Below are 26,287 nucleotides of genomic sequence, written 5' to 3'. Positions count from 1 at the left end.
GTGCCAGGCCCTATATTAATCATGGATAGCATGCTACGTGCATCATCTCTTGTAGTCCTGTAAGAGCTAGATATTTTTATTCTCATTTTATACATAAGAAAATGATTAATTTCCCCTAGTTACAGTTAGTAAATGGTGGAGCTGGAATTTAAGCCCAGGTAAGCCTGAGGCTGGAGATCTCAACCTTTTTGGCATGTAGCATCATCTGTCCTGACTGCATGGCATGCTGTCCAATGAAATAATAGATATGGAAGTGCTTTGAAAAATATAAAGGGCTTTCCTTAAGTTGTACATTTTTGTAAAGTTTGTCCTTTTTACAATGTGTAATCCAAGAAGCAAAGAAAATGTTTTGGGGTGGGGGGGTGGTAAGTGTGGCTTCATTTACCTACCTAGTTTTCCACATTAAAGAAACAGTTCTCATTTTACAATGCAAACAACTGTTGTCTAGACCTTTCTTTTCATGGCACTGAGCTGACTATAAAAGTCCAGGCTTTTCACAGTATTTTAACTGCTTTCAAGCATTTAATATAAAACCTGTTAATATATTTTCAGAAGTTCGTCCTGCCTCCTCCATCATCTAATTTTTTAGCTAATACCATTGGTCTACAAAAGAAACAAACAACTGGAGATCTGCCCAAGATGATGGAAGGTATTTGACCTGCACTATATTTTAAACATCTCAAATTAGATCACTGAGTGAGCATTATAAGATCCTAGGCTCAAGGCATCAAGTTTTAAAATAAAAGGTATAATCAAGAAAAAGAAATTTGACATGCTGAAGAATATAGCTTGTTGGGGACGCTGAGGGGAATAGGAGAAGGTAGTGGTGAGAGACAAGGCTGGAGAAGCAGATCAAGGCCATGTCCTGCAGGGTTTGAATGCCATGCCTAAAGACCTTGGATTTTATTTTGTAGGCCTTGAGGAGCCATAGGGGTTATGGCTACTTCTCCATCCTCTTAAGTATTTCCCTGAATCTTCCCATGCTAAATATCAAAGTCCTCAATGCATACATAGTCCATAGCACTCTGATCTGCCTTCACTTCAGTCCTTCCTTTGGAATATTCATCTGTTTTTCCCAAGCTTACCTATCAGTCTTCTGTGTATGACTCCTATATGTTTATCTCTAGGTGTGATGTTCCAGATTGCAGTCATATATTTTCAACTGCCTGCTGGACATTGTTGCTTGGATATTCTACTGTTCTGTCAGTCATAACATCTAATAGCATTTTTCTCACCTCTAAATAATGAGCTCTTCAAATTCCTTCTGTCAGTATCATTTTTCTCTAAGGCACTAGTCTTGAATTATAGAATTACTTTTCTTTTAGCTTCCTTCCAATCCCCAATCTCTCTGTATGGCTCATTCCTTTTCCTCCTGCAATTCTCTATTCAGATGTAAACTTGGTATCAGAAATATCTTTCTTGATTTCCCTGTATAAAATATATGACAGTCACCCTTTTCCTGCCCCAGCATTCCCTGTCCTCCTTCCCCTCCTTTACTTTTCTTTATAGCCCTCATCCCTACCTGATATATTACATGTTTATTGTCCACTTCCCAACTAGAATTTAAGTTCTATGGGGAATTTTGTTGGTTTTGTTCATTGGGGAATTCCTAGTGGCTAGAGCAATGCCAGGCATATAATAGGCAGTCATAAATATTTTGTTGACTGAATTGAATTATTTTGTCACCATGCCCTGCTAGTTTTTCTTGTGTAATGTTTCTTTCGTATATCCCTTTTTCTCCAATCCTTCTACAATCTTAATCCAGATGCTAGTCATTATTTTGCCAGAATGACTGCAAAGCTTTTTCTAATTTCTCTCTGTACTCCATTTTTCATAAATCTTTTGAGCTTGATCTTTCTTAAAATACTGTTTTGGTTATGTCATTTCCATTCTCAGGAACTTTTTATTGCTCTAAATTATGTATTGAATAATGGACTAAACTTCAAACTCTTGAGCCTGACATATGTAATGGTCTATAATTTATTTGGGTCTTTCTCTCTCAACCTTGTTTCCTGTACTCCTTTCTTACACAGATCCTTTTTTTCTTCCTTACTGGTCTACTCCCTGCTGAATCAAGTTTGCTTTCTACATTTCTGTCTTACCTGGAATGCCCTGTTCTATTTACGATAGTTTGGCTATTTTGGTTGCAAAGGCAAGATACTCATTTGGGCCACCTTAAGCAAGGAGGGTATTGCTTGAAAAATGATGCATGTGGACTAGAAAGCCATCAGGAACCTAAGTACCCCTAATAAAGAGCTGTTCTCTGTCCCTTTCATAGCATCAACTTCTCTGTGTATATTTTTTGTTCTCTTTTGTTTAGTTCTTTATATTTTCTCGTTAAAATTCTTGAAGCAGGCAGTCTGATCAGCTTTGCTAATTACCATTGTCCCTTTTGAGAGCATGTCTTGACAAGGAACATCAAGTCATTGGTCAGTCTACAAATGGGTCCCTCTTGAGCTAGGCCCACACCCTAAATCCAATTAATGATGCCCCCTAGTTAAAGAACAAGCTAGTGCAGCTTGAGTAGGTAGCTGGGAGTGGGGTGTATTTAGCTAGAATGGGCTGTTGGAGGAGTGGCAGGCACTGTAAAGAACGGGTCTAATGTACTATCTGAATTCTGCCTTTAAGATTCTACTAATCATTCCTCGTTTGAACTATCTCTAACCACTCCGGCCTGAAGTGTATTCCTCTTCCTTTCCCTTTTGTTTCCTGAGACAGAGTCTTGTTCTGTTGCCCTGGGTGGAATGCAGCAGTGTCATTATAGCTCACTGCAACCTCAAACTCTGGGCTCAGCAATCCTCTTGCCTCAGCGTCCCGAGTAGCTGGGACTATAGGCACACACCAGGATGCCGTGCTAATTTTTCTATTTCAGTAGAAAAGGGGCCTTGCTGTTGTTCAGGGTGATCTCAAACTCCTGAACTTAAGCAATTCTCCTGCCCTGGCCTCCCAGAGTGCGAGGATTACAGGTGTGAGCCACCACACCTGGCCCTTCCTTTCCCTTTAAGGGCCTTTATTGTTTTAATCCATTTGGAACTTATTTTCTATTTATGTTTTCATAGCTATTAGATTGCACATCCCTTAAAAGTTGAGGCTGGGTCTTAGAAATCTTTTGATCTTCACCATGCTTAGCCTACACCATGTTAGGAGACATGTCTTAAAGGGTTCTTAAGCACACATTCTAATATATGTACAATTGTTCTTGTTTCAGGATCTTTACCTTCTGCCAGTTCAAAAGCCAACATCAATTTGCAAAATGACCCCATCATTCAAAAGTATGGCTGTAAGAAAGTGGGCTTGACCAGATGTATTCTGACAAAGGAGGAAATGAAAACATTTAACTTTCCATTACAAGGTTGGCTTAGACTTAATCTGATATTGCTAACAATATAGGAATATCTAATAACAGTTTGTTAAAATACTACTATAAAAGTTTATTTTTCTGTCTGCTTTCTGAATGCCTTGCTTTTACTTATTTCATCTTCTATTATATTAATGAGGAAATATGTTAAGTACAGTGTGCCCCAAAGTGTGTGATGGTATACCATGGTTGGTAAAGTGATGATTTTAGGTAGTACATGAACATGACATTAAATAGCATCAAAATATTTAGTGAGAAAGTTATTCCCTTTCTTTCCTTTTCATTTGGTTTTCTTTAATTCCTTCTTAGTTTATTAAAAAGAGTCACTATGTCTTTAACATTTTATTGCTTCTCCAATACTTAGAATCCTCTTCCCATGATACCCCCACATTCTTTAACAAATATAGCAGGTCTGAGCTCAAAACCTTGGTCAGTTATATAGCAGGAATTTAATAAAAATACTTTTATTTCATTTTATTTTCTTTGTTACCTCCTAATTACATCAGTAATAATTACATTTCCTTTTTAAAAACTGCAATATAATTAACATACCCGTTTCAAATATATAACTTAGTATTTTTTTAGTATGCTTACAGAGTTGTATAGCCATCACCACAATTTCAGAGCACTTTTATCTCCCCAAAACAAATCCCATATTATTGTTTCCTTCCAATTGCCCAAGCCTTAGGCAACCATTAATCTACTTTCTGTCTATAGATTTACCTATTTTGAGTATTTCATATAAATGGAATTGTGCAATCTGTGGTCTTTTGTGACTGACATCTTTCACTTAGCATAATGTTTTTAAGGTTCATCTATGTTATAGCATGTACTTCATTTATTTTTATTGTTTAATGATATTACATGTATGGATATAGTATATCCATCAGGTGATAATTATTTGGCTTGTTTCCACTTTTTGGTTATTATGAATAATGCTATGAGCATTCAGGTATAAGTTTTTTTGTGTGGACATATGTTTTCATTTCTCTTGGGTATATACCTAGAAGCATAGTTGCTGGGTCATATGGTAACTCAGTGTTTAACCCTTTGAGGAACTGTCAGACTGTTTGCCAAAGCACCCACTAGAATATGTGAATTTTCCAATTTCTGTATAGTCTTGCCAACATTTGTTATTATCTGTTTTTGAATATAGCCATCTTAGTGGGTGTGAAGTGGTATCTCATTGTGATTTTGATTTGCATTTTCCTTTTAGCTGATGATTTTGAGCAACTTTTCATGTGCCTATTAGCCGTTTATATCTTTGGAGAAATGTCTGTTCAGATCCTTTGTCCATTTTTTAATTGGGCTGTCTTTTTGAGCTGTTGGAGTTCTTTATATTCTAAATTTCCTTTTAAAATAAAGTGAAAATGCCATCTGTAAAATGGAATTAAAAGTTAGTTCTTATATCATAGAATTACCATAAGGATTAAATTAATTAATGTACAAGAGGTGCTTAGCATGGTACCTGGCACATAAGTACTTAAAAAACATTAGTTATTTTTTATCATTGCCACTAATAATGTAGATAAGGTGGGCAGCAAGTAAAGTATCTTTCAGATTTGGGGATGCCTTTCTTTTCTGGGTTAGACCATATTTTGATTATTTTTAATAGCAATCAGTTGGAAATTTCAGGGTACTGAGAAACAGAAACTGGTCAAAGGTTTGCATACCTCCCTTTGTTTCTTGTCAAACAAGATCTAGATGTTACATTTACTTCTTCAGCCTTAGAACTCTTCAACAGTTCAAATGCTTTTGGGTATGAGCTGAATATAAGTGGTTATTGACTTAGGGTACACAATGGAGGGAGTATGTTAAGCCTTTAGTTGAGCCTTTCTATAGGGCATATTCAGGCAATGATTCCAGAAAATGCAGGCAAGTCTCTGAACAGAGATTTCAGAGAAATCTTAAGGTTGGAGTTGGGTGGAGGAACACAATGTTACTTAAATGTTCTCCCTACTGTGAAATCCTTTTAGATCTCCACTGTCTTAGAATCTCATTCCTATTTTCTCTTTATTTAGGAACAAAAGATGCCATATACATTTATTTGCATACTTGATTCATCCTCTCTTGGTGCCAACATGAAAAAGGCCTAGTGGCTTTGGGTTTAGCCACAATTCAGTTATCTCTTTTCTCATAGGAGGAAAAATTACTTGGTAACTGCCAGGAAGTCCAGGTCCTAGGATCTACTTAACAGCAGCCTACATTATTTTCTTAGAATATAAAAATAAGTGGGTGGAGAAAAACTTGAAGACAGAGATTGCCTCTTAGTCTTTGTATTTCAAGTATCTAACATAGAGAAGGTGCCCAGCAAATATGGTATTTCAGTTTTACCTGGGTGAATCTAAGAGTGATGTTTATCATCTGTAGTTCTAAAGGCAAATATTTTGTTCCTTTTCTTTCTAGGTTTTCCTGACTGTGAAAACTTTGTACCTACCAAATGTAATGGTTCTATAACAGACAACAGTCCTCTCTTTGGACTTGACTGTGAAATAGTAAGTATATTTTTGATTTTTCAGTTGGAAAAAGGTCTAGTGGAAGATGATTTCTTGAGTCTAATGTACCAGTAAACCAATATATTCAGTTCTGGTATTCAGTTTAAATAGCCAAAAGTAGGTCCTTTTACTCACATTTTGGAAAACTTGGATCTATGTTCTATCTAGGATGAAGAATAAAGAAAACATGTTTCCTAACTAGTTACTATGTTTAACCAAGTCATTGTACATTACTGGAGTTTACTCCTATCTTTTGAATAAATGTTTTGTTGTTGTTACCATGAATGCTTTGCCTTGACTACCATTGGTTTGGCTTAGTTTTACACACTGAAGATCAGAAGTAGGATTTCCCTGCCTAAGTACCCCTTGTGCTTTACTTTGTCTAATTTTAGTAAGTTTCATTCCAAAGATAGTGCATCCCCTCTCAATACTAAAGACGTAGTTTCTCAATTCTTAATAGAGTGGCTAAAAGCTAAAGTTTTAGAGTCTGACATATCAGGATGTATATCTTTGCCTTGCCTTGTTAGTGGCTCTTGGACAAATCCCCTAACTTGCTCAACCTTATCTTCTGCCTAAGGCTACCTCAGAAGATTATTATGAGCTGGTATATATAAAATACTTAGTATAGCACTAGATCATAATAGAATGGGCTTAATAAAAATTACCTATTAGTGGTACTTAGCGTAATGCTGGATATAGTATACACTTCATAAATGGTAGACATAATTATGATTAAATTATTTGCATTCATCTTCCTTGAGCACATCCTTTCCAGAGAAATTACACTGTGTTGATTCTCTTAAATGTAACATTCAGCAACCTAGGTGCTTAGCTTTAATTTCACTCATATTGGATCCCTCTAGTAAGCAAAAAGTCTGTGCCATTGCAATGACCCTAGTAGATTAGGATAGGTGGCAGTTGACATAGTGTGAATAATAAGAAGAAGCAATAGCTTCTACAGTTCAACAGTCTGACTACATCCTGGTCTCTTCAGTGCTTCACATCCAAGGGGAGAGAACTAACACGCATCTCACTGGTTGCCGAAGGAGGTTGCTGTGTTATGGATGAACTGGTCAAACCTGACAACAAGATTCTGGACTACCTCACCAGGTATTTTTCACCTCATCTCCAACTCTGCCGGGAGCTATCAGACTAGAATGGAATAAGACTTAACAGGAACTGCCCAGAGCTTCTGTTTAGTTAGGTTTTATCTACTTAAATATTATCAGGCTGGGGCCTTTGTGTATTTGAAACTGAAATGACACAATGCCAGTGTATAATGCTCTTGCCTTTCTTGTTCTCTAACATTCTTGTGATTTTAAGTTGGCAGAATATTACTTTCCTTGCCCTAGAATCTCCCAATTGTAATCATTATCTAGTAACTGTCAAACAGGTGGAGCTTTGCTTTCTGATAAGACCTCATTTGAAAATCCACAAGTCATCATTTGCCTTGCCCCCAAAAATAAAAAACTAAACCCTGGTTTTTCCCATAACAGAAATAAAATGTTATTCTATTTTTCCAAAGATTAGCATGTAATTTCAGAATGTACACATAGTGACTAGGCAAAGAACAAGCCAGTGAAACATTACTGTTTCCACCCATTAAAGTTGTATCTATTGAGTCATGCTTATTTAGGCACAGAGGGGCTATGGTAATGATAAAGACTACCCTGTTAGCAGGCTTGATAATTAGACAATATTCTTAGGGGACAGTCATGTGTGGCAAAGATGTATGTATGTACAAGTGTGTTTGTCACAGTATTGCAAAAATATGGGAATATAAATGTCCCAAAGCAGAGGATTAGTTAAAATATTCTGTATCCCTATAATGGAATACTCCATGACAATTTAAAAGGATGTCCTAAAATAGATTTATTGATGTGAAAACTTATTCATGATATGTTTCAAATGACTGGCTCATGTTATAAAGTAGCATGTGCATTATGATTGCATTTTTATAAAAAATATTTACATAAATGTATAGGTATCAAAAATATGGAAGGATATTTACTAAAATGTAAAAAGTGATCATCTCTGGGTAGCAGGATTATGGCTAATTTTAATTTCTTCTTATTTGTATTTTCAACCTTTTTGACACTAAGCACATATTAAGTATAATTTTTTAAAATATTCTTTTGGAAATGATTTTCCAGGTAGGAAAACTTGTTAATAGCCTGTCCATTTCTCTTTTTTTATTGAAAGTTTTTCGGGAATCACAAAGAAGATTCTTAACCCCGTCACAACCAAACTCAAAGATGTACAGAGGCAGTTAAAAGCTTTGCTTCCTCCAGATGCTGTGTTAGTGGGCCACTCCTTAGACTTGGATCTCAGAGCATTGAAAGTGAGTATCTGATTTAGGACTTTATTTGTAGTTTTTCTACTATAAATGCCTATTCCATTTATCTCAAATCTAAACATTGGGCTCCTCAACCTTCCAACCCACTTATTTTTTCCTTTAGCATAAGATGCTACTCATTATATTCTCTTTCTTCCTCAGATGATACATCCATATGTTATTGATACATCAGTGCTTTATGTCAGAGAGCAGGGCAGAAGATTTAAGCTAAAGTTCTTAGCCAAAGCTATTTTGGGGTAGGTTTGTTTACATATTATAATAATGTCCTGACAAATCACATATAAGTTAGCATTATGCTATCTGATGCATATTGCAAAATTTAGGGTCTTTGCTCTCCCTCTTAGTTTATAAAGATTATTCTTTTCATTTCTTATGAAATGAAGAAATTGCGGCAGTAGAGAAAGGGGTTTACATTCACAGCTGAGGCTTGATGGATAGAACTGGACAGGGAAAGGGAGAAAAGTTAACCAAAATTTCGAAACATAACATACCTATATTGAATGTATTTTATTGTATAAAAACACACATGTACAAAGATGTTCATTTTAGCATGGTTTAAAATAGCAAAAAAAAAAATAAAGCTGAAAATATTCTAGAGGACTGGTTGAATAAATTATAGTTATCTGAATTATTGAATTTTTTTGCTCAAAATAATGTGATGGATCTGTATGTGCTAATATGGAAACCTCTTTAAGATAATACTGATTAGAAAATATAGATGCAGAACAAGATCTGTATGTGCCTAGGTAATGATGTGCTACAGATTAGATTTAGATATATCTATATGCATATATATATTTTAAGTTTTTAAAAAACAACCAAGAAAATATTTCAGTACATATAGATGCTTATATATAAATAGAAAATTTTCTGGAAAGTAACTTTAAACAATGGTTACATCTAAGAAATGAGTGAAGGGCCTGGCTGGGGAGTCACCCAGAGACTTTTTGTTGGGTAGCCTTTTGTCCAGGTGATATGCTGACTGTGGACAAAGCCATTCCTGATTGTTTTGGATCCCTAGCATCTCTCTCAGGACCTGGCAATTGCCTGGAATAAAAGAGTCTTGAATGTTGTGATGCGAATCTAATTATCAGAATGCTAAAATTTTTCAGGTAACCAGAACATTTGAGGTATTTGGAAGAGTCTATCATTAAAAATGTTCCCAGGCATGAATTTTGTCTGGACTTTCCAGGAAGGATATAGAGTCCAGACAGGGTTGGTCATGATGCCACAGAAGATGCTAGAACAACCCTTGAATTGGCTCGATATTTCCTTAACTATGGCCCAAAGAAGGTGAGTATCTTTGACTGTCGTGTTTGCCTTTCTTAAATTGTGGGACTAGATGAGACAGTCACAGACTATCATCTCCTATTGTTGTCTTTCTTAACAAAAATGGGAGTGTGAAAGATTGTTGCATTCTTGGGATGGAGGGAGCATAGCATTGTTTCAACAGTTCAGTGGGGACAGATTATAACAGCACATAAGGAAGACCTTGAAGAAAGGACATAGTTTCTGACAGACTTTGTTACAATGCATTCTAACCTATTAGATTGTCCCCATTGCATAATACGTTCCATCATGACTCCATTATGATATAAATTGTAGTCCACATAGAATGATAATCAGTAGCCAAAATAGTGTTTTGTATCACAGTGGTAGAAAGATATTCTAAAAGATCCTTTTTAGGCACATAAATAGTAATAGCCATCATTCACTGAGCTCTTACTAAGTGTACTGTTCTAAAATGCTTTATATACATTGTCTTATTTAATCCTCGCAGCAACCCTGTGTATTAACTATTATTCCAATTTTATACATGAGCCTCATTTTATACATAAGTTATTTAACGAAAAGTTAAATAACTTATCTGAGATCCTGCAGCTACTCAAAGGTGGAACCGTAATTGAAACCGACGTCTGTTAGATTCCAAAGTCTGTCTGTGCTCTACAGCAGGGTTAGCAAACTTTTTCTGTAAAGGCCACATAGTAAATATTTTGGGCTCTGCGGGCCATATTATCTTTATCACAACTACACAACTTGGTGTTATAGTGCAAAAGCAGCCGTAGACAATAGGTTGACACAAATGGGCACAGCTGAGTTCCAATAAAAATTTTTTACAAAAAATATGCATTGGGCTAGATTTGACCCAAGGGCTAGTGTTTGCCAACCCCTGCTCTAAACCACTACAACAGAGGTTCTAAAAACTTTTTGGTCTTATGACCATTTTACAAAGAGCTTTTGTTTATGTGGGCCATATAACATTTATCGTATTAGAGATTATATGTAGGAAAATATTTTTAATATTTATTAATTTGTTCAAAATATTAAATAAAAAAATTATATATTAACACGAATAAATTTTGTTTGAGATGAGATCTTGCTGTGTTGCCCAGGGTAGCCTCTAACTCCTGGGCTCAAGCAGCCCTTCTGCCTCAGCCTCCCAAGTAGCTGGGACTACAGGTGCATACCACTGTGCCTAGCTACAAATAACTTATTTTTATGGAAAAAACCATTTTCCTTAAAAACCATCATTGTTTTACATATTTTGCAAATCCCTTTAATGTCTAGCTTAGTAGAAGGCAGATAGCTTTTCATATCTGCTTTTACATTCAATCTGTTGTATTATGTAGTTGGGGGAAAAGACCTCATGAACCCCTTCTGAAAGGATGGTTCTTAAACCACACTTGGAGAACTTATGCTTGATTTCTAGTGAAAATTATGTCGTACTTGGGTAAAAACTAAGGAAATCTGAATTAAGCATGGACTTTAGTTAATATTAATGTATCATGATTGGTTCATTCATTGTGACAAATGCAGTGTGCCAATCTATTACTAATAGGAAAATAGGTGTAGGGTATAATGGACTTTTCTGTACTATCTTTGTAAATTTTCCATAGGTCTAAAATTATTCTAAAAGTTTCTTTTTAAAAGGTTTTAATTTTTAAAATTACCCTTTGCATCACAACTCTCAAGTGGATTCCCACTTTATGGAAGAAGAAATATCAACTAAAATAGACTTTTTATGGTTTTGCATTAAACTAATAAGTAGTCTTTTTTGATGTTGCTATAAAAGCCATTCTTTTTTCATTTCCAAAAGTTTCCATGTTTTCAGAGAAGTAAATTTTAAGTGACTGACTATGGAACGAGTGATGAGCCAAAATTGCCATCTCTGTTCAATTAGCTCTACTTGGCCCTTTCCCATATTCATGTAAGAACATCAGTAGCTGGTAACAGATTGCCATTTTTGGCTAAGCAGCCATAAACCATCTGGTAACTACTAAAGCCAGCCTAGGACTGTGGCAATGCCACTGTTTAAAGAAGCAGAGAACACTAGTTGGTAGATTTTTGGGTTTTTTGTTGTTGTTTTTTATTTCTTTTAACTTCAAATGCTTTGTAAGAAATTAGATGAATGATTTCTATCACTTCATTCAAGATTGCAGAACTAAATCTGGAGGGACTAGCTAGTCACCCAGAAGTGCAAGCAGCAGGCCAAGAGCCGAGAAATGCAACGGAAATAGTTCAGCGCCCAAAAACAAGGTAATATTTTTCAGTTCTAAACAAGAGCAAAGGCAAATGGAGTGTCTGGTTTCTTATTTAACACCACCACCTGGGAATTTTTTTTTCCTCTTTTGAGTCTATTCAGAGTATTTACCAAAATTATGAAGAACATTTATCTCAAAAACCATGCAAGGAAAATACCATCTTCTAGCCTAAATAGTATCTAATTTCTAATTTTCTGAATCTACTGGCTGGTCTAAAATGACATCCTTTACAGGAAAAATAAAACATTGGAATACATTGCACCGTGTAGCACTAGGAGAGATAATAGACTAGTTGGTATGTTGGCTACAAGAGTCAATCTATAGCCTTGATGTATTGCCCAGACTGGGAAAAACAAAAGCAAAAAACAGGCTTAAAAGGATTTTGGCTCCAGATCATAATGAATATATCAAATCTTTAGAATCTGGCCTAAACTTCTATAGAGAGCTTTGCATGTATTTCTCTATGAGAGCAACATTGTCCAATATGAATTTCTGCAATGATGGAAATGTTCTACATCTATGCTATCTAATATGGTAGTTACTAGTCACATGTGACTAATGCAGTTGAGAAACTGAATTTTTAATTTCATTTAATTTTAATAGCTACATGTTGCTAGTGGCTACTGTATTGGACAGTACAAGTATAGAGAAATGACTATCAGGTTATGGAAAACTGTTATTCTACCTTAACTCTTCTACTTTTTTAGTGTTTTAGAATGCTTGGATTCAATGGGTCAGAAGCTCCTTTTCTTGGCCCGGGAGACAGATGCTGGTGAAATTCCTTCTTCCAGAAACTGTCAAACTATTAAATGCCTTTCAAATAAAGAGGTGAGTGGCCTGCTATACCTTTGCAGGTTGCAGCCAAAGCTGAGGGGAATGTAGCCCTTTGTACCCTGTGGAAGTGTCAAGGTTTTTTTCATCAGCAAACCTGGCTACAATTACCAAGTCTGGCTTCTATCTCACATCTTGTGTGGAGCACTCTAAGCCCCATTGGAGCAGAACTGCCAGCTGCCAGTGTCTACTTCCAGAGCCCAGCAGGCCTGAGGCTTTGGCCTTGCATACTACCTTGAATTTTTGTTCTGTTTCTGGTTCATGGAAATGTTTATCTTGGTTTTGAGCCTGGCTGTGTATGTATATATGTGTGTGTGTGTGTGTGTGTGTGTGTGTATATATATATATATATATATATATAAAAATATATATATTTTTTTTCATTTTGACTATCATTGCTTATGTGTAAAGCAGAGGGGATGCATCAAAACATAAACTTATTGTGTCATCATATTCAGAAGATCTGTATTTTTTTTTTGAATATTGTATTTGGAAATAATTTCAAACTTACGTAAAACTTGCATAAATGGTAGGCCATCTGTATACCTTCTATCTAGGTTTAACTTTTATTAACACTCTGCCCCATTTGCTTTATTATTTCATGTGTGCTCATATGCTTATGCTTTCTTGCTCATGCTCACTTGCTCTCTCCTACCTCTCTCCCCTCCCCACTCTCCCCTTATCTCCTTGTATGGCATTTTCTCAACTATTTGAGAGTCAGCAGCGCACATCATGGCCCTTTACCCCTAAATAAATACATCAGTGTATATTTCATGAGAATAAAAATATTCTCTTACATAACCAGAGTATAGTTAACAACTTTAGTAACTTTAATATTGACCAGGTACCTTTATCTACTTTTCATCTGTGTTCTAGTTTCCTTGGTTGACCAAGTTATGTCCTTTATAGCATCTCTTTTCCCTTCAGAACAGTATACATTTTAGGGTCTTGTGTTGCATTTTGTTGGCATATCTTTTTAGTTTCCTTTTTTAGTCTTCTTTAATCTGGAACCGTTCTTCAACCTTTCTTTTTCTTTTTGTCTTTCATTTCACTGCAACCTTGGACCCCTGGGCTCAAGTGATCCTCCTGCCTCAGCCTCCGAAGTAGCTAGGACTACAGGCCAGCACCACCACACTTGGCTCATTTCTTTTTTTATTTTCTGTAGGGATGAAGGCTCAGTATGTTACCCAGGCTGGTCTCGAACTCCTGGCCTCAAGCCATCCTTCCACCTTGGCCTCCCAAAATACTGGGATTATAGGCATGAGCCACCACACCCAGCCCTACATTGGTATTTTTTGAGTAATGTATGCCCCTCCTCCCTTTTTAAACAGAGTATTCCTTATTTGGGGTTTGTGCAGTGTTTCATGATTAGATTCAGATGATGCATTCTTAGTGAATACACACAAGTGATGTGTCTTTCTCAAGGTGTCACATCCAGAGGCACTTATCTATCTGCCCCTTACTTTTGCTATGTATTTTGATCATCTGGTCAAGGTGTTGTCTGGTTTCTCCACTGCAAAGTTCTTGTTATTTTTCTTAACTCTAATAAGTAAATGTGGAGAGATACTTTAAGGGCATACAAATGTCTTGCTTTTTATCAAAATTATCCCCCAATATTTAGCAAAATTTGATGATTTTCACCTAAGTCAGTTTTATTGTGATTGTTGCAAAATGGTTTTCCAACTCTAGTCTCTATATACTAGTTGTTACTCAGCATTCTGTAAGCAAGCGTCCTCCCTTTACCTCATTCATTCATTCAATGTAGACTAGTGGATTCTTGTTTGTTTTTTTTAATGGTTTATAATTCATGATTATACTGTTAATTTGATGTTTAAATTTCCCAGATCTGGCTAGTGGGAGCCCCTTCAAGCTAGCTCCGTTGTCCTTGTGACCTGCACCCATCATTTTGTTAAGCATTTCTTTCCTGTCTGCACAAGATTTTCAGGCTCATCTTGGTATTAGAAACCAATACCTGAGTGCTGGCTATGCATATTGCTCCTGGGGTATCTTTTGCTTCTAGATCCTTAAGAAATACATGCATGCATACACACACACACATGTATACACATAAATATATATGTACACACATATGCATATTTTAGAAATCATGTGTCTGTACCAGTATCTCTCATTTCAGCCCATTCATACAGGGTTCTTCCTTGCTTTCCCTCATTCCATATTTGTATCTCCTTTTTTCCACATTGAGAATATTGGCTCCCAGTGACATCAGCATTTATTCATTAGCTCAAACCCAAACTGTATCCAGATTAGTTTTAGATTTCATGTACCCATATTCCCACAGAATGAATTTAGAATTTGTTTTACAGTTTTGCTCTCTTCTCCCCCCAATCTCCACCCCACCCTTGACTGAGGGTATAGGATATATGAATATTTTATTTATAAGTTACTTGGATTCTTTTCTTCCCCCTTCAGATTAGCTGTATTATGTATTTCAAACACAGTTGTGTTCATTTGTTTCAGTTTGCTTTTTCAGTTTTTCAGTTTTTTTATCCCCTTCCATCCTTGTTAATTTAATTTAAATTTTTGGATCTATAAAACAGTAACATGCTTCCACAAGGCAAAAGTATACTCAAAGAAGTGTCATTCCTTTACATATCTCTTTTTTTTTTTTTTTTTTTTTTTTTTTTTTTTTTTTTTTTTTTTTTTTTTTTTTTGAGACAGAATCTCGCTTTGTTGCCCGGGCTAGAGTGAGTGCCGTGGCGTCAGTCTAGCTCACAGCAACCTCAAACTCCTGGGCTTAAGTGATCCTACTGCCTCAGCCTCCCGAGTAGCTGGGACTACAGGCATGCGCCACCATGCCCGGCTAATTTTTTGTATATATATATTTTAGTTGTCCATATAATTTCTTTCTATTTTTAGTAGAGACGGGGTCTCGCTCTTGCTCAGGCTGGTCTCGAACTCCTGACCTCGAGCGATCCACCCGCCTCGGCCTCCCAGAGTGCTAGGATTACAGGCGTGAGCCACCGCGCCCGGCCTTACATATCTCTTTAACCTAATTGTACCCCACCTTGTGTAAATAAGTGACTTTCTCATTTATCTTTCTTTTGTTCCTTTTAGTAAAGATAAGTAGATACATATATGCATTCTTATTTCTCTTACTTACACAGAAGGTAGCAAACTATATAAACTCTTACAGTTGTCTTTTTTTCCCTTAACAATATATCCTGGAAATCATACTGTATCCATTTATATGGATCTTTCTCATTCTTTATTACAACTGCATGGTACTCCAGTTTTTATTTCTCCTTTTTCAATTCTTATGTAGCTAATTATTTTCTTTTTTTGAAATGTTATAGCTAATGCTATAATCCAGAGCAATGTTAGCTGAGGTTATTGATTTCAGACTGTTCTTTTCTGCTGTGTTTAGAGCTATAAATTTCCTTCTAAGTTCTACTTTAGTTGCATCCTACAAATATTTATAACTTGTGTTTTCATTTCTTTCCATTCAGGATACTTTTTAACTTTCTTTTTGAATTCCTTTTTGAATTTTCTTTTGATTTTGTGATTTTTCTGGGAGGCTGTATGGTGTCACCATTTTCCTCCAGACCTGGAAGTCAGCCCCATATTACTTTTTTTTTTTTTTATGCTTTCTCTCAGCAGTATCACCATATTACTTTTTAATATGGGTAAAAGGACAACTATTGTTTATATTATTGTGGCTTATTTTCAGGACCCACAATAAAGTACAAGTTTCCTCCCTTATCCAGGCTGTGCTATTCTCTGCAGGTTCTTGAGAACGCCAGAGTGGAAATCCCCTTGTTTCCCTTCAGCATTGTTCAGTTCTCTTTTGAGCCCTTTTCGCCCATCTTCACTGAGAAGATGAACGAAAGGGTAAGTGGATGGGTTCTGCTGAATGGTTTATTTAATGATTATTACATGCATTATTAAGTTTGATGTGCATTTTTTTCTATGTGGGTATTAACATTAAATACATTTTTATAAAAATGGGAATCAGACTACATACTGTTTTGCAACTTTTTCATTTAATAGTATATCTTGTACATCTTTGCATGTTATCATATATCTTATTTCGCTTGTTTTTCATGGCTGCATAGTATACCTATTACTGTATAGTATACCACTGTATAGTATACCTGTTGACAGCATTTGTGCTTTATAAATTTTTGCTATAACAAGTAATACTGCAGTAAACATCCTTGTATATTTGGCAAGTATTTGTGTCAAAAAATTATTTTGATGTGGAATTATCCCATGTTTTGACTCATGATTGCAATTCTCTTTTTATTTTTGGAGACAAGATCTCATTCTGTTGCCCCAACTAGGGTGCGGTGGTGTCATCATAGCTCACTGCAACCTCCTACCTTAGTTTCCCAAGTAGATGGGACTACAGGTGCACATCACTACACCTGGCTAAGTTTTAAATTTTTTGTAAAGGTGTCTTTCTGTATTGCCCAGGCTGGTCTCAAACTCCTGGCTCCTCAAGCAGTCCTCCTGCCTTGGTCTCCCAAAATGCTAGGATTATAGGCATTGAGCCACTGCACCCAGCCCTCATGATTGCAAATTCTCTTCCCATGTCTACCTCCATACTATATTCTATTGTTTTTCTTCTGGATGAGGATGAAATGGACAGAGATGTCAACTGTCTATGCTGGGCCATTTAGCAAAAATTGCAACCTCAGGGCTCTGAAGAGGCTGTTTAAGAGCTTTGGCCCAATCCAGTCAATGACTCTTGTTCTTGAAACCCATCAGGTAAGGATACCAGAAGATTCAGATTTTGTTCTTCTAGATTAGTGTTAGAAATTCAGATAACAAATAGTGAAGTGAGCTTGATTGTTATCAACTGGAGTGAGACATACTTTGATGAGAGCAGTTGTGGATCCACAAGAATGTATACCCACTATTGCCATATATTCTGATTTTTTTTAAGAATTGAGAAATTTGTCAATTTTCTTATGTTGGCTACAGTTTTCTTAAATGTCCTGTAAGCCAGACAAAAAATATGTCTGCTGATTGAATGTAGCCTGTGGGTCTTCTGATTGTGATCTTGGCTTTAAATGATTAAATACCCTTTCAGAATTAGCAATAACTTTCATGTCTTGGGAAGTAGTCTATAGGGTGTAACTACAGAGTAGGCTCATAGCTTAAGATACAAGAAGAAGATTATGGGGGGTTTTGTTGTTCTCTAATCTCTTAGGGTAAATTTTTAGTATTGGGTTTTTATTTAGATAGAATCCCTTTAAAGAGTTTAATTAGCTTTGCTTTTTAAAAAATAATACTTGTGTATGATTTGAAAAATTTTATAGTTCAGAAGGACTTAGTAAGTCTCCATCTTCACAGTCATTTCAATATTAAATCGTCAGTAAAGACTAAAGTTGATATATACAAAGCAATAAGATTATCAGCACATATAGAGACATGGAAGAAACCATGAAAAGAATTAAAACTAGAAACAGTATAACAGAATATTTGTAGAATGATGTACAAAAATGGGTATAATGGAGGCCCTTGGGAGAGGAACTAGGTTGCTGGGGAAAGAGGTTAGGGGAAGACTTCACTGTAAATTTTTTGTACCTTTAGAATTTGCAACTAGGTAACTATTAAATTGTGATACTATTAACTATTAAAGTGAAGCAAAAACAAAAAGATTTCCAAAGTGATTCAAGTGTAGAATCCTAGATATTTAAAAATAAGCTTTCCCCAAATCTTTTATTAATCCCTTTCCTATGACTAAAAATACAAATAAAAAGATTGTCCCCAAGAAGATGGACTAGGGGATGGAAAGTATATAGCAAGTACATTGATAGTGTTCTGCAACCATCACCATCCATCTCCAGAATTATTTCATCATCTCAAACTGAAACTCCTCATTAAATAATAACTCCCTATTGTCCTGTCTCCCAACCCCTAGTGATCATTGTTCTACTTTTTGTCTCTATGAATTTGACAATTCTATGTACCTCATATAAATGGAATCATATAATATTTGCCCTTTGTATCTGGCTTATTTCATTTAGCATGATGTCTGTAGAGTTTATGTTATAGCATATATCAGAATTTCATTCTTTTTCAGAGCTAAATAATATTCTATTGTATGTATACACCACATTTTGTTTGTCCATTCATTAATGGACATTTGGGTTGTTTCCAACTTTTGGCTATTGTGGATAATGCCGCTATGAACATGGATGTAAAATACCTGTTCGAGTCCCTCCTTTCAGTTCTTCTGTGCTTATACCCAGAAATGGAATTGATGGGTCAGATTGGTAAATATGTTTTTAATTTTTTGAGGAACCACCCTACTATTTTCTACAGGGGCTATACCATTTTACATTCCCACCAACAAAGAGCAAGGGTTCAATTTCTCCACATCCTCACTGACACTTCTTGTTTTCTATTTTTTTATTAATAGCCATCCTTACGGATATGAAGTAGTATCTCATTTTGGTTTTGATTTGCATTTCCCTAATGATTAGTGATGTTGAGCATCATGGGCTATTCGTATATCTTCTTTTGAAGGAATGTTTATTCAAGCGTTTGCCATTTTTTAATCAGGTTGTTTGCGTTTTTTGTTGTTGGGTTGTAGGAATTCTCTATATATTCTGGATATTATTCTCTTATTAGATATGTGATTTGCAAATATTCTCTTCCATTCTGTTGACTGCATTTTGACACTATTGGTAGTGTCCTTGGATGCACAAAACGTTTTAATTTTGATGAAGTCCAATTTTACTATTTGTTCTCATGTTTCCTGTCTCTAGTGTCATATTTAAGAAGTCATTGACAAATCCAATGTCACTAAACTTTTCTGTGGGAAGGCTTTTATCTCTGTGGTGATGCTATGGCTCAGATACCCACAGATTTAGCTTCTCTGAGTCATAAAGCAAGAAAGTAGACCATTTGAAGATGGGGCCTATCTAGTGGAAAAACTTAGCATGGCCCCCACCTCCCCAAGCTCATAGGAGAGCTGCCTATCTAAAATTAAGCTGACAAGACAAATGAGAATCTCTGTCCTTAACTTGCAGTGATGACTTTAGTGATTTACAATAAATATTAGGAAAGCCAGTTGGATAGTAAGGAATTAGTTAGTGTCCCATACCACCCAGGGCAGAGGGCTTCAAATTCAAATGACAAATAAAGGTTAGTTATTGTCTCAAAACCAGTGACAAATAAAGGTTAGTTATCGTTCTGAACTTTGGTGATTCCACTTAAAAGTGACAATCTACGACCACTACCTGTCTAGCCTGGCATAGCAAGGGCATCCATTCTGATGGCTTTGACCACTGTAGTTTGGGTCCTTTTCCCAGCCCCTTCTTTAGCACTTTGAGCTAGAAAACAATGGTGGGGAAATCTTGGTCTTTCTGCAGCCTCATCTCTGTATACAGTATGAAGTCCTGGAAGCTGCCCAGCTGGCCATAGAATCCTTGGATGGCATTCTGGTAGAAAGTACCTCTATCAAGGTAGGATGGCTAGAGAAAGCCAAAAGCAGCCCTTTTCACTGAACCCTGCCCTAGCACAGCCTGTATTTATAGTGCCCCAGGACACGGGAAACACCCTAGAAAAAGGCCCAGGTGCAAGACTGTTTATTATGGAAAGTCTTAAGTCAAGTCTGGCTTTCTCCTAGCAGTGACCTAAGACATAATAGGTTTCATTTCTGTCAAAACTAGCCTGGGCTAGATTGGGGTCTTCCGTGTGCTCTTTATCAATAATTTAGGTACCAAATGGATTATTCAGAGTGGTTCTTTGGGATTGTCCTTTCCTTCAGCTTTCAGGGGGATCATGTGATGGTATTTTGAAGTTTCTTATGGAAAGAATTTCTTTGGGGATGGGAGGCAGGGAACTGAAGAGAATATATTTACATGTAAATACATATTTATATATTTATCAATTAAATCGCTGTTACAGTTCTATAAGGCAATTATCATTAGCCTCCTTTTACAGGTTAGGAAACTGAAAAGTAAAATTACTTGCTAGTATACAACAGGCCTGAGAGTTAAATTGGTGACTTTCCACCACTAATACCGTCTTTCCTTGGTTAGGTGCAGAGGCCTGTGACAGAGCTCACCCTTGATTGTGACATCCTCGTGAATGAGCTGGAACGAGATTCTGAGAATCAGGGTACTATTTACCTCTCTGGAGTGAGTGAAACCTTCAAAGAAAACCTGTTGCAGCAGTCCAACCTTTTCCTTGGCCTGGAAGCTGTGATCTTGCCTAAAGATCTTAAAAGTGGAAAGCAGAAAAAATACTGTTTCCTGAGTAAGTCTATGCCACCTAATGTAGCTTTCAGGAGGGAGATTGGAAATGGTGATAACATGAGGTCAGAGAAGGGGAAAGGTTCACCAAACAAGCTCTCCTGGGCTGGACCAAGGCAGCAGCTCCTGACTCTTTCTCCCATGGCCCTGGCCAGGCTCCAGCTTGTATGGTGATCACCTTTCTTGGCCCTTAATAACAGAAGGTGGGGGTATTCTTGCTTTCAGAATTCAAAAGTTTTGACAGTGCCCAGAGGGCCCTCAACATTCTCACAGGCAACGACTGGAAGCTGAAAGGCAGGCATGCCCTAACTCCCAGGCACCTCCACGCATGGCTCAGAGGCTTACCACCTGAATCAAAAAGGCCCTCAGGCATTCGTGTCATACCTCCCCCATTGGAGCAGCAGGCCTTGCAGGTGAGTAAGTTGAGGGTATCTTGGTGGTCAGAGGGGTAAGTCATCTGCTCTGGTTTGCTAGCTCTGAGCCTTGGCCTTCTGTTTCTGGAAATTAATAAGGAGAATCCTGCTCAGTGGCACTTAATCCTTCAATCTTTTTTTTCTGCCCTGGGCTCAGTCTTATTTCACTCTCCAGCTTCCTCTAGTCCTGGCCACATCTGTTTTTCTCCCAGATCTCTCATACTTTCGCCCCATTCATACCTGCCAAAATCAGGTTCTTAGTCTTCCAGGTAGCTCTCCAAGGGACTTTGAGGGACTGAGGCAGGAGGTCGGAGGTCGGGGAGCTGGACAAGTCTTCAGTCATCTAGTCTAGGGTTTTCCAAAGTGTGTTACACACACAAGATAAATTATGGTTGTCATAAATGGTCTTTTTTTGGTCTTCCCTTTTATAGTTATGGACTTGTTTTTCTAACACTCATTAAAGTATACAATAACCACATGGAACCTATGATTTCATGGACTGCTTTTTATTAACACTTAGACAAGGCTAGGGAATAAATTGACTCCCTTTAAAGAAAAATGTTGGAGGGTTACATAAGCAGAAGAGTGGAGGTAGAAGGTGAATGGCTGAAGCTTGGGAAACCCTATCCTAGTCTAACATTTAGCAGATGAGAAGTAAAGGCTAGAGTTGGTAAGTAACTTGCCCAAGGTCACAAAGATACTTAATGGCAGAAACCAGACTAGAGCCCTCATTAGTTATGTAACTACCCTAGCTTGGGGCCCCGGAAGACCCATCTGGATGAAAGATCAGCAGCCATCCTCCCCCGAGAAGATCCTAAACTGACTTGGAGGCATGGGGATGCTATGCCAATAGGGAACCCTGCACTGTTGGCTCCAGCTTCAAACAGGGGATCTGTCCAGGACCTTTACTGGGATCCCATGGCCTTAGAGCCTGAGGAAGAGTGTTGCTGCCTCTTCAAAGGTGAACAGAGTGTGCTCTGGCTGAGTGTTGACACATGGCTTTGATCCCAGACTCTGAAGATGGACCACCCAAAGATAGCAGCCTGGTGCTGGGGCCGGAAGATTGAAAAGCTCTACCACAGCCTGTGCCCAGGAACCCTCTGCCTCATCCTGCTGCCAGGAACCAAGAGGTAAGGACTGTGTAGGGTTACCCTTCGTGACTCTGGTCCCTGGACTTCAGCTGTTCTTAGAGAAAGGCCTTTTGTTGATGTCCAAGCACAAAATGAGGACTTACATGAATCAATTCTCACAGTTATAAGAAATAGGTATTATATTCCCATTTTATATTTATATGCTATTATATATAACTACACTTATTAGTCCCTCAAGGAGACAGCTCATCCCAGTTTAAAACCAGAGGTCTTAGGTCCTATAGTCCCTTTGGGGTAAGAAATACCTGCCCAACACTACTTGAGTAAAAAAGGTGAAGTCCCAGCACGAGGCCCAGGCTTAGGTGTGACTAGGGCCTACCTTCCCCACATATCAGGAGTGTGATCCTGCCTTCCCTGCCCTTTACTCCATTGCTACCTCTGTTTACTTTTAAGAGATGGTAGGGCCCATTTGGCTGATTCTAAGCCCGAGTACTTTAGCAGGGCTTTGGGTCCAGTTCCAGCTCTATTACCTCTCTCTTCTGACAGGTAGTCAAGCTACTTTCCTACTATAGGTCTCAGTTTTCCTTCAGTAAAATGAGGGATTTGGAGTAAATCAGTGATTTTCAAACCATTTTAACTGTAAACCCTTTCTTTAAAGAAAAACTGATGTTAAATCTTTTATATATATATATTTATTATTATTATTTTTTTTTTTTTACAACAGAGTCTTGCTTTGTTGCCTGGGCTAGAGTGAGTGTTGTGGCATCAGCCTAGCTCACAGCAACCTCAAAAATTCCTGGGCTCAAGCGATCTTCCTGCCTCAGCCACCTGAGTAGCTGGGGCTACAGGTGCTCGCCACCATGCCCAGCTAATTTTTTTTTTTCTATTTTTAGTTGCCCAGCTAATTTTTTCTATTTTTAGTAGAGACAGGGTCTCGCTCTTGCTCAGGCTGGTCTCAGACTCCTGACCTCAAGTGATCCTCCCGCCTCGGGCTCCCAGAGTGCTAGGATTACAGGCGTGAACCACCGCGCATGGTCACGATAAATCTTAAAGCATAAAAATGGGAAGTTCTGCATTGAGTGGGTGAGTGGGTGGATAAGTGAATAAGTATATATATTGGAGGAGGGAGGAAAAGAAGATAGTAGCTTTTTTGAGTAGTTTGAAACCACTGGATTGTGTTATTTTTTTTAAAAGTCCTTAAGATTCTGACATTCTAGGAGATAGATGGCAGAGCATGAATACTTCAGGCCTTGAAGCCTAGATCAGAAATTCATTTCCTATCATAAAGTCTTTGTAACTGCATGTGAGGGCCACTAGTGAGATGGTCTACTTGCTGGGCAGCTTGAAAGAACTGCTGTCTCTGAAAAGCTGAAACAAGTATTAGGTGTTTACATTGGAAAGAAGCCAACTTAGACCTTAGACTGATACACTTTAAACAGGTTTGTGGGTAGACTAAGAGCAAAAGGTTAAAAAGTGACCACAAGTTGCCAGTAAAGCTTTTTGGTTAAGAGCGTGGACTCTGGGGGACACACAGATTTGCCCTTAGATAGTTTATCAGGGACAGTGTATAGAAGTAGGGGTGACTGGGTCTTCATATTCCCAGGTAGAATACTTCGATTGCAGTCCCCCATTGTGTAGGTAAACTGAGGCAAGAGTGTCCCAAATCATTCTCCTTCTAGAAGTAGCCTGGATATTCCATGGAGGGTGAAGGCTTGGGAGGGAGTATTAGGGTCAGGGAGCAAAAAGGCTTGGGCTCTGACGGAAACAAAGATCCTAAGATAAGATTGACAAGTCAGGAGAATTAAGACCTTCTAGAAGCAGCAAATCCTGCAGTGAGGCAACTTAAGTTGCTCCTTTCTTTTAAAAGTCACACTCTGATTTTTGTGGACATACTGATTAAGCCCAGCAGCAGTAACATGCATTCCCCTAAACTGTGTAAGCTTGCTGTGTGACTGACTTCTCTGGGCCTTGTCTGTGCAGCTGTCTCCATGACGCCAGCAGATACCCTTATGAAACCAAGTCGTTCAGGAAAAAGGAGTAGCAAAGACAATAGAAGCTTTCCTCAGGCTAGGGGCCTGACTTAGCCCTTAATCCTACATTTTTGGTAGCTGCTAAAATTAATAATCAAAAATAATAACTGCTCTAATTTATCAAACTCTTAATAAACGTCAGGTACTGTGCTAAAGGCTTATATGCATTTTTGGTTGAGGTTGTTAGAATCCCTATTTAACAAGGGGAAAAAGTCTCAGATTAAGCCATTTGCCTAAGATCACACCACTGTTAAGGGCATAGTCAGATTTTGGACTCTGATGGTTCTAATTCTAGAGCCACTCTCCTGCCCTCAAAGCTCCAGTTCTCCATACCCAAAAGGCCAGTGGTTGCTAGTTTAAGTTCAGATACCAGGTGGAAACATTCTGTTTTTCTTTGCTCATTTCTGCCTGCTTTGCCTTGGAGAGCTCTTCAACCCTCTAATCTAACCCAATTGCATGAATATTGATTACAATGTGGCAGGAAACTAACATGTACTAGAGGACTCCTAAATTCTAAGCACTTTGCCAGGTGTTTTACAACAAACATTATTAAATAAGTTAATGTTTTATAAGGTTGTTCAAACAGTGCCTGGTACATAGTAGGTGCTATAAAAGCATTTTAAATGAACAAAGACAAAAAGACACCAGTAGCAATTTATAAGGACTCTAATAACAAATTGCCATTATTGAAATCCTGCTTCTGTCACTTAACTTTTGTATGACTTGAGTAAGTCATGTCGACGAGCCTGTTTATTTAAACAATGGAGATAATAGTTATACCCACATCAGTGAAATGTCTTGAGGATTAAATGAGACAAGTGCTTAAAATAATGCTTGGCGTGTAGTAAGTGCTGAGTGTATATGGGCTGTTTCTGTCTAGTCTTCACAAAATCCTGTGCGATGGTAATTTAAATATTTTATAGTTTTATAGTTGAAGAAATGAGGCTCAGTTGAGATGTGCCTCATATCTCTTAAGTTGCAGAACTAGGATTTAGTCTCTGGGACTGGTCAGTATTCTTTTCATTGAACTGTCTTCAGCAAGCAACTTTCCATAACCTCTCTGCCCCTTGCCGCATGGCAAATACACATACTCAAAAAAACTTGATCTTCTCTAGCCAGAAGTTTATAACCATTCATTCAACCATATGGATAAAAACCTACCTTTATTTCTTATTTATTGCAGCACTCATGGTTCACTCTCTGGCCTAGGACTGATGGGAATAAAAGATGAAGAGGAAAGCACCACTGGGAGCTTATGTTCGTGAATCTGCGCTCCACTTTCCATGTGCCATTTCTGATCCCTCGTGGACAGTGGCAGTGAGTATGGTCAGGCTGTGGCCTCTCCAACCAGAAGACAGCTTTTATGGAAACTTGGTGCACCAGCTAAGGAGTTTAGTTCATTTATATGGCATGTATGAATTTTTAATAAATGCCTAAAATTCAAGCATTCCTCATTTAAGACAGGATGAAGGAGGAAACCCACAGTTTGTTTCTTTGGGTCAGTGAGTTTATGTACACAGGCGCTGAAGCAGGTACTCATCCCATGTGGCACTCCTATCACACAGCATATACAGATAAGGAAACCGGGAGGAGTGACTTCTCTATGGAGAAAACCAGCCAGTTATGTAGTTTGTCAAAGTTGTAATATCTGCGAAGCAAATTTCTGTAAGACAAACTGTTTTCTTGTTGACAGCTCTTATGAAATTGAAGGAAAAAGATAGGCTGAACTGAAATTCTTAAAGTCCACCAGCCAGAGGAAAGTGAAAGATTCTTTTAGCTTTTTACCAACCCTGGAAACCCCAGGGTTTCTTCATGTTTCGGAATAATCCTTCCCTTCAGAACATGGCTGCAGTGCCCCCCTTCCCCAGTAGGTGCCTCCATCACACCAGCTTTCCCCCCGGGAACTGGAAACTTCAGATTCAGTAAAAGCCAGTGTTCTG

At 37.7% G+C, this 26,287-nt stretch overlaps 1 protein-coding gene across 1 annotated transcript in view; it reads left to right on the top strand.

Moving 5' to 3' along the window:
* The window catches only part of REXO5 (RNA exonuclease 5), a 30,724-nt gene extending 5,112 nt beyond the window's left edge, over positions 1 to 25,612 (top strand). Inside the window, exons 4-19 of the mRNA XM_069485690.1 lie at positions 553 to 649; positions 3,209 to 3,352; positions 5,765 to 5,853; positions 6,848 to 6,963; positions 8,056 to 8,194; positions 8,351 to 8,445; positions 9,415 to 9,502; positions 11,643 to 11,746; positions 12,459 to 12,579; positions 16,330 to 16,432; positions 17,174 to 17,313; positions 19,929 to 20,021; positions 20,601 to 20,817; positions 21,039 to 21,226; positions 22,238 to 22,356; positions 25,531 to 25,612. Coding sequence (XP_069341791.1) covers positions 553 to 649; positions 3,209 to 3,352; positions 5,765 to 5,853; positions 6,848 to 6,963; positions 8,056 to 8,194; positions 8,351 to 8,445; positions 9,415 to 9,502; positions 11,643 to 11,746; positions 12,459 to 12,579; positions 16,330 to 16,432; positions 17,174 to 17,313; positions 19,929 to 20,021; positions 20,601 to 20,817; positions 21,039 to 21,226; positions 22,238 to 22,356; positions 25,531 to 25,612 — 1,935 coding nt within the window. The remainder of the gene's footprint in view (positions 1 to 552; positions 650 to 3,208; positions 3,353 to 5,764; positions 5,854 to 6,847; positions 6,964 to 8,055; positions 8,195 to 8,350; positions 8,446 to 9,414; positions 9,503 to 11,642; positions 11,747 to 12,458; positions 12,580 to 16,329; positions 16,433 to 17,173; positions 17,314 to 19,928; positions 20,022 to 20,600; positions 20,818 to 21,038; positions 21,227 to 22,237; positions 22,357 to 25,530) is intronic.
* Positions 25,613 to 26,287: the final 675 nt, after the last annotated feature.

The sequence above is a fragment of the Eulemur rufifrons genome, chromosome 14, assembly GCF_041146395.1.
Source record: "Eulemur rufifrons isolate Redbay chromosome 14, OSU_ERuf_1, whole genome shotgun sequence".
Classification (NCBI taxonomy): domain Eukaryota; kingdom Metazoa; phylum Chordata; class Mammalia; order Primates; family Lemuridae; genus Eulemur; species Eulemur rufifrons.
The sequence above is the reverse complement of the archived record's forward strand: the minus strand, read 5'-3'. Positions and strand labels throughout refer to the sequence as shown.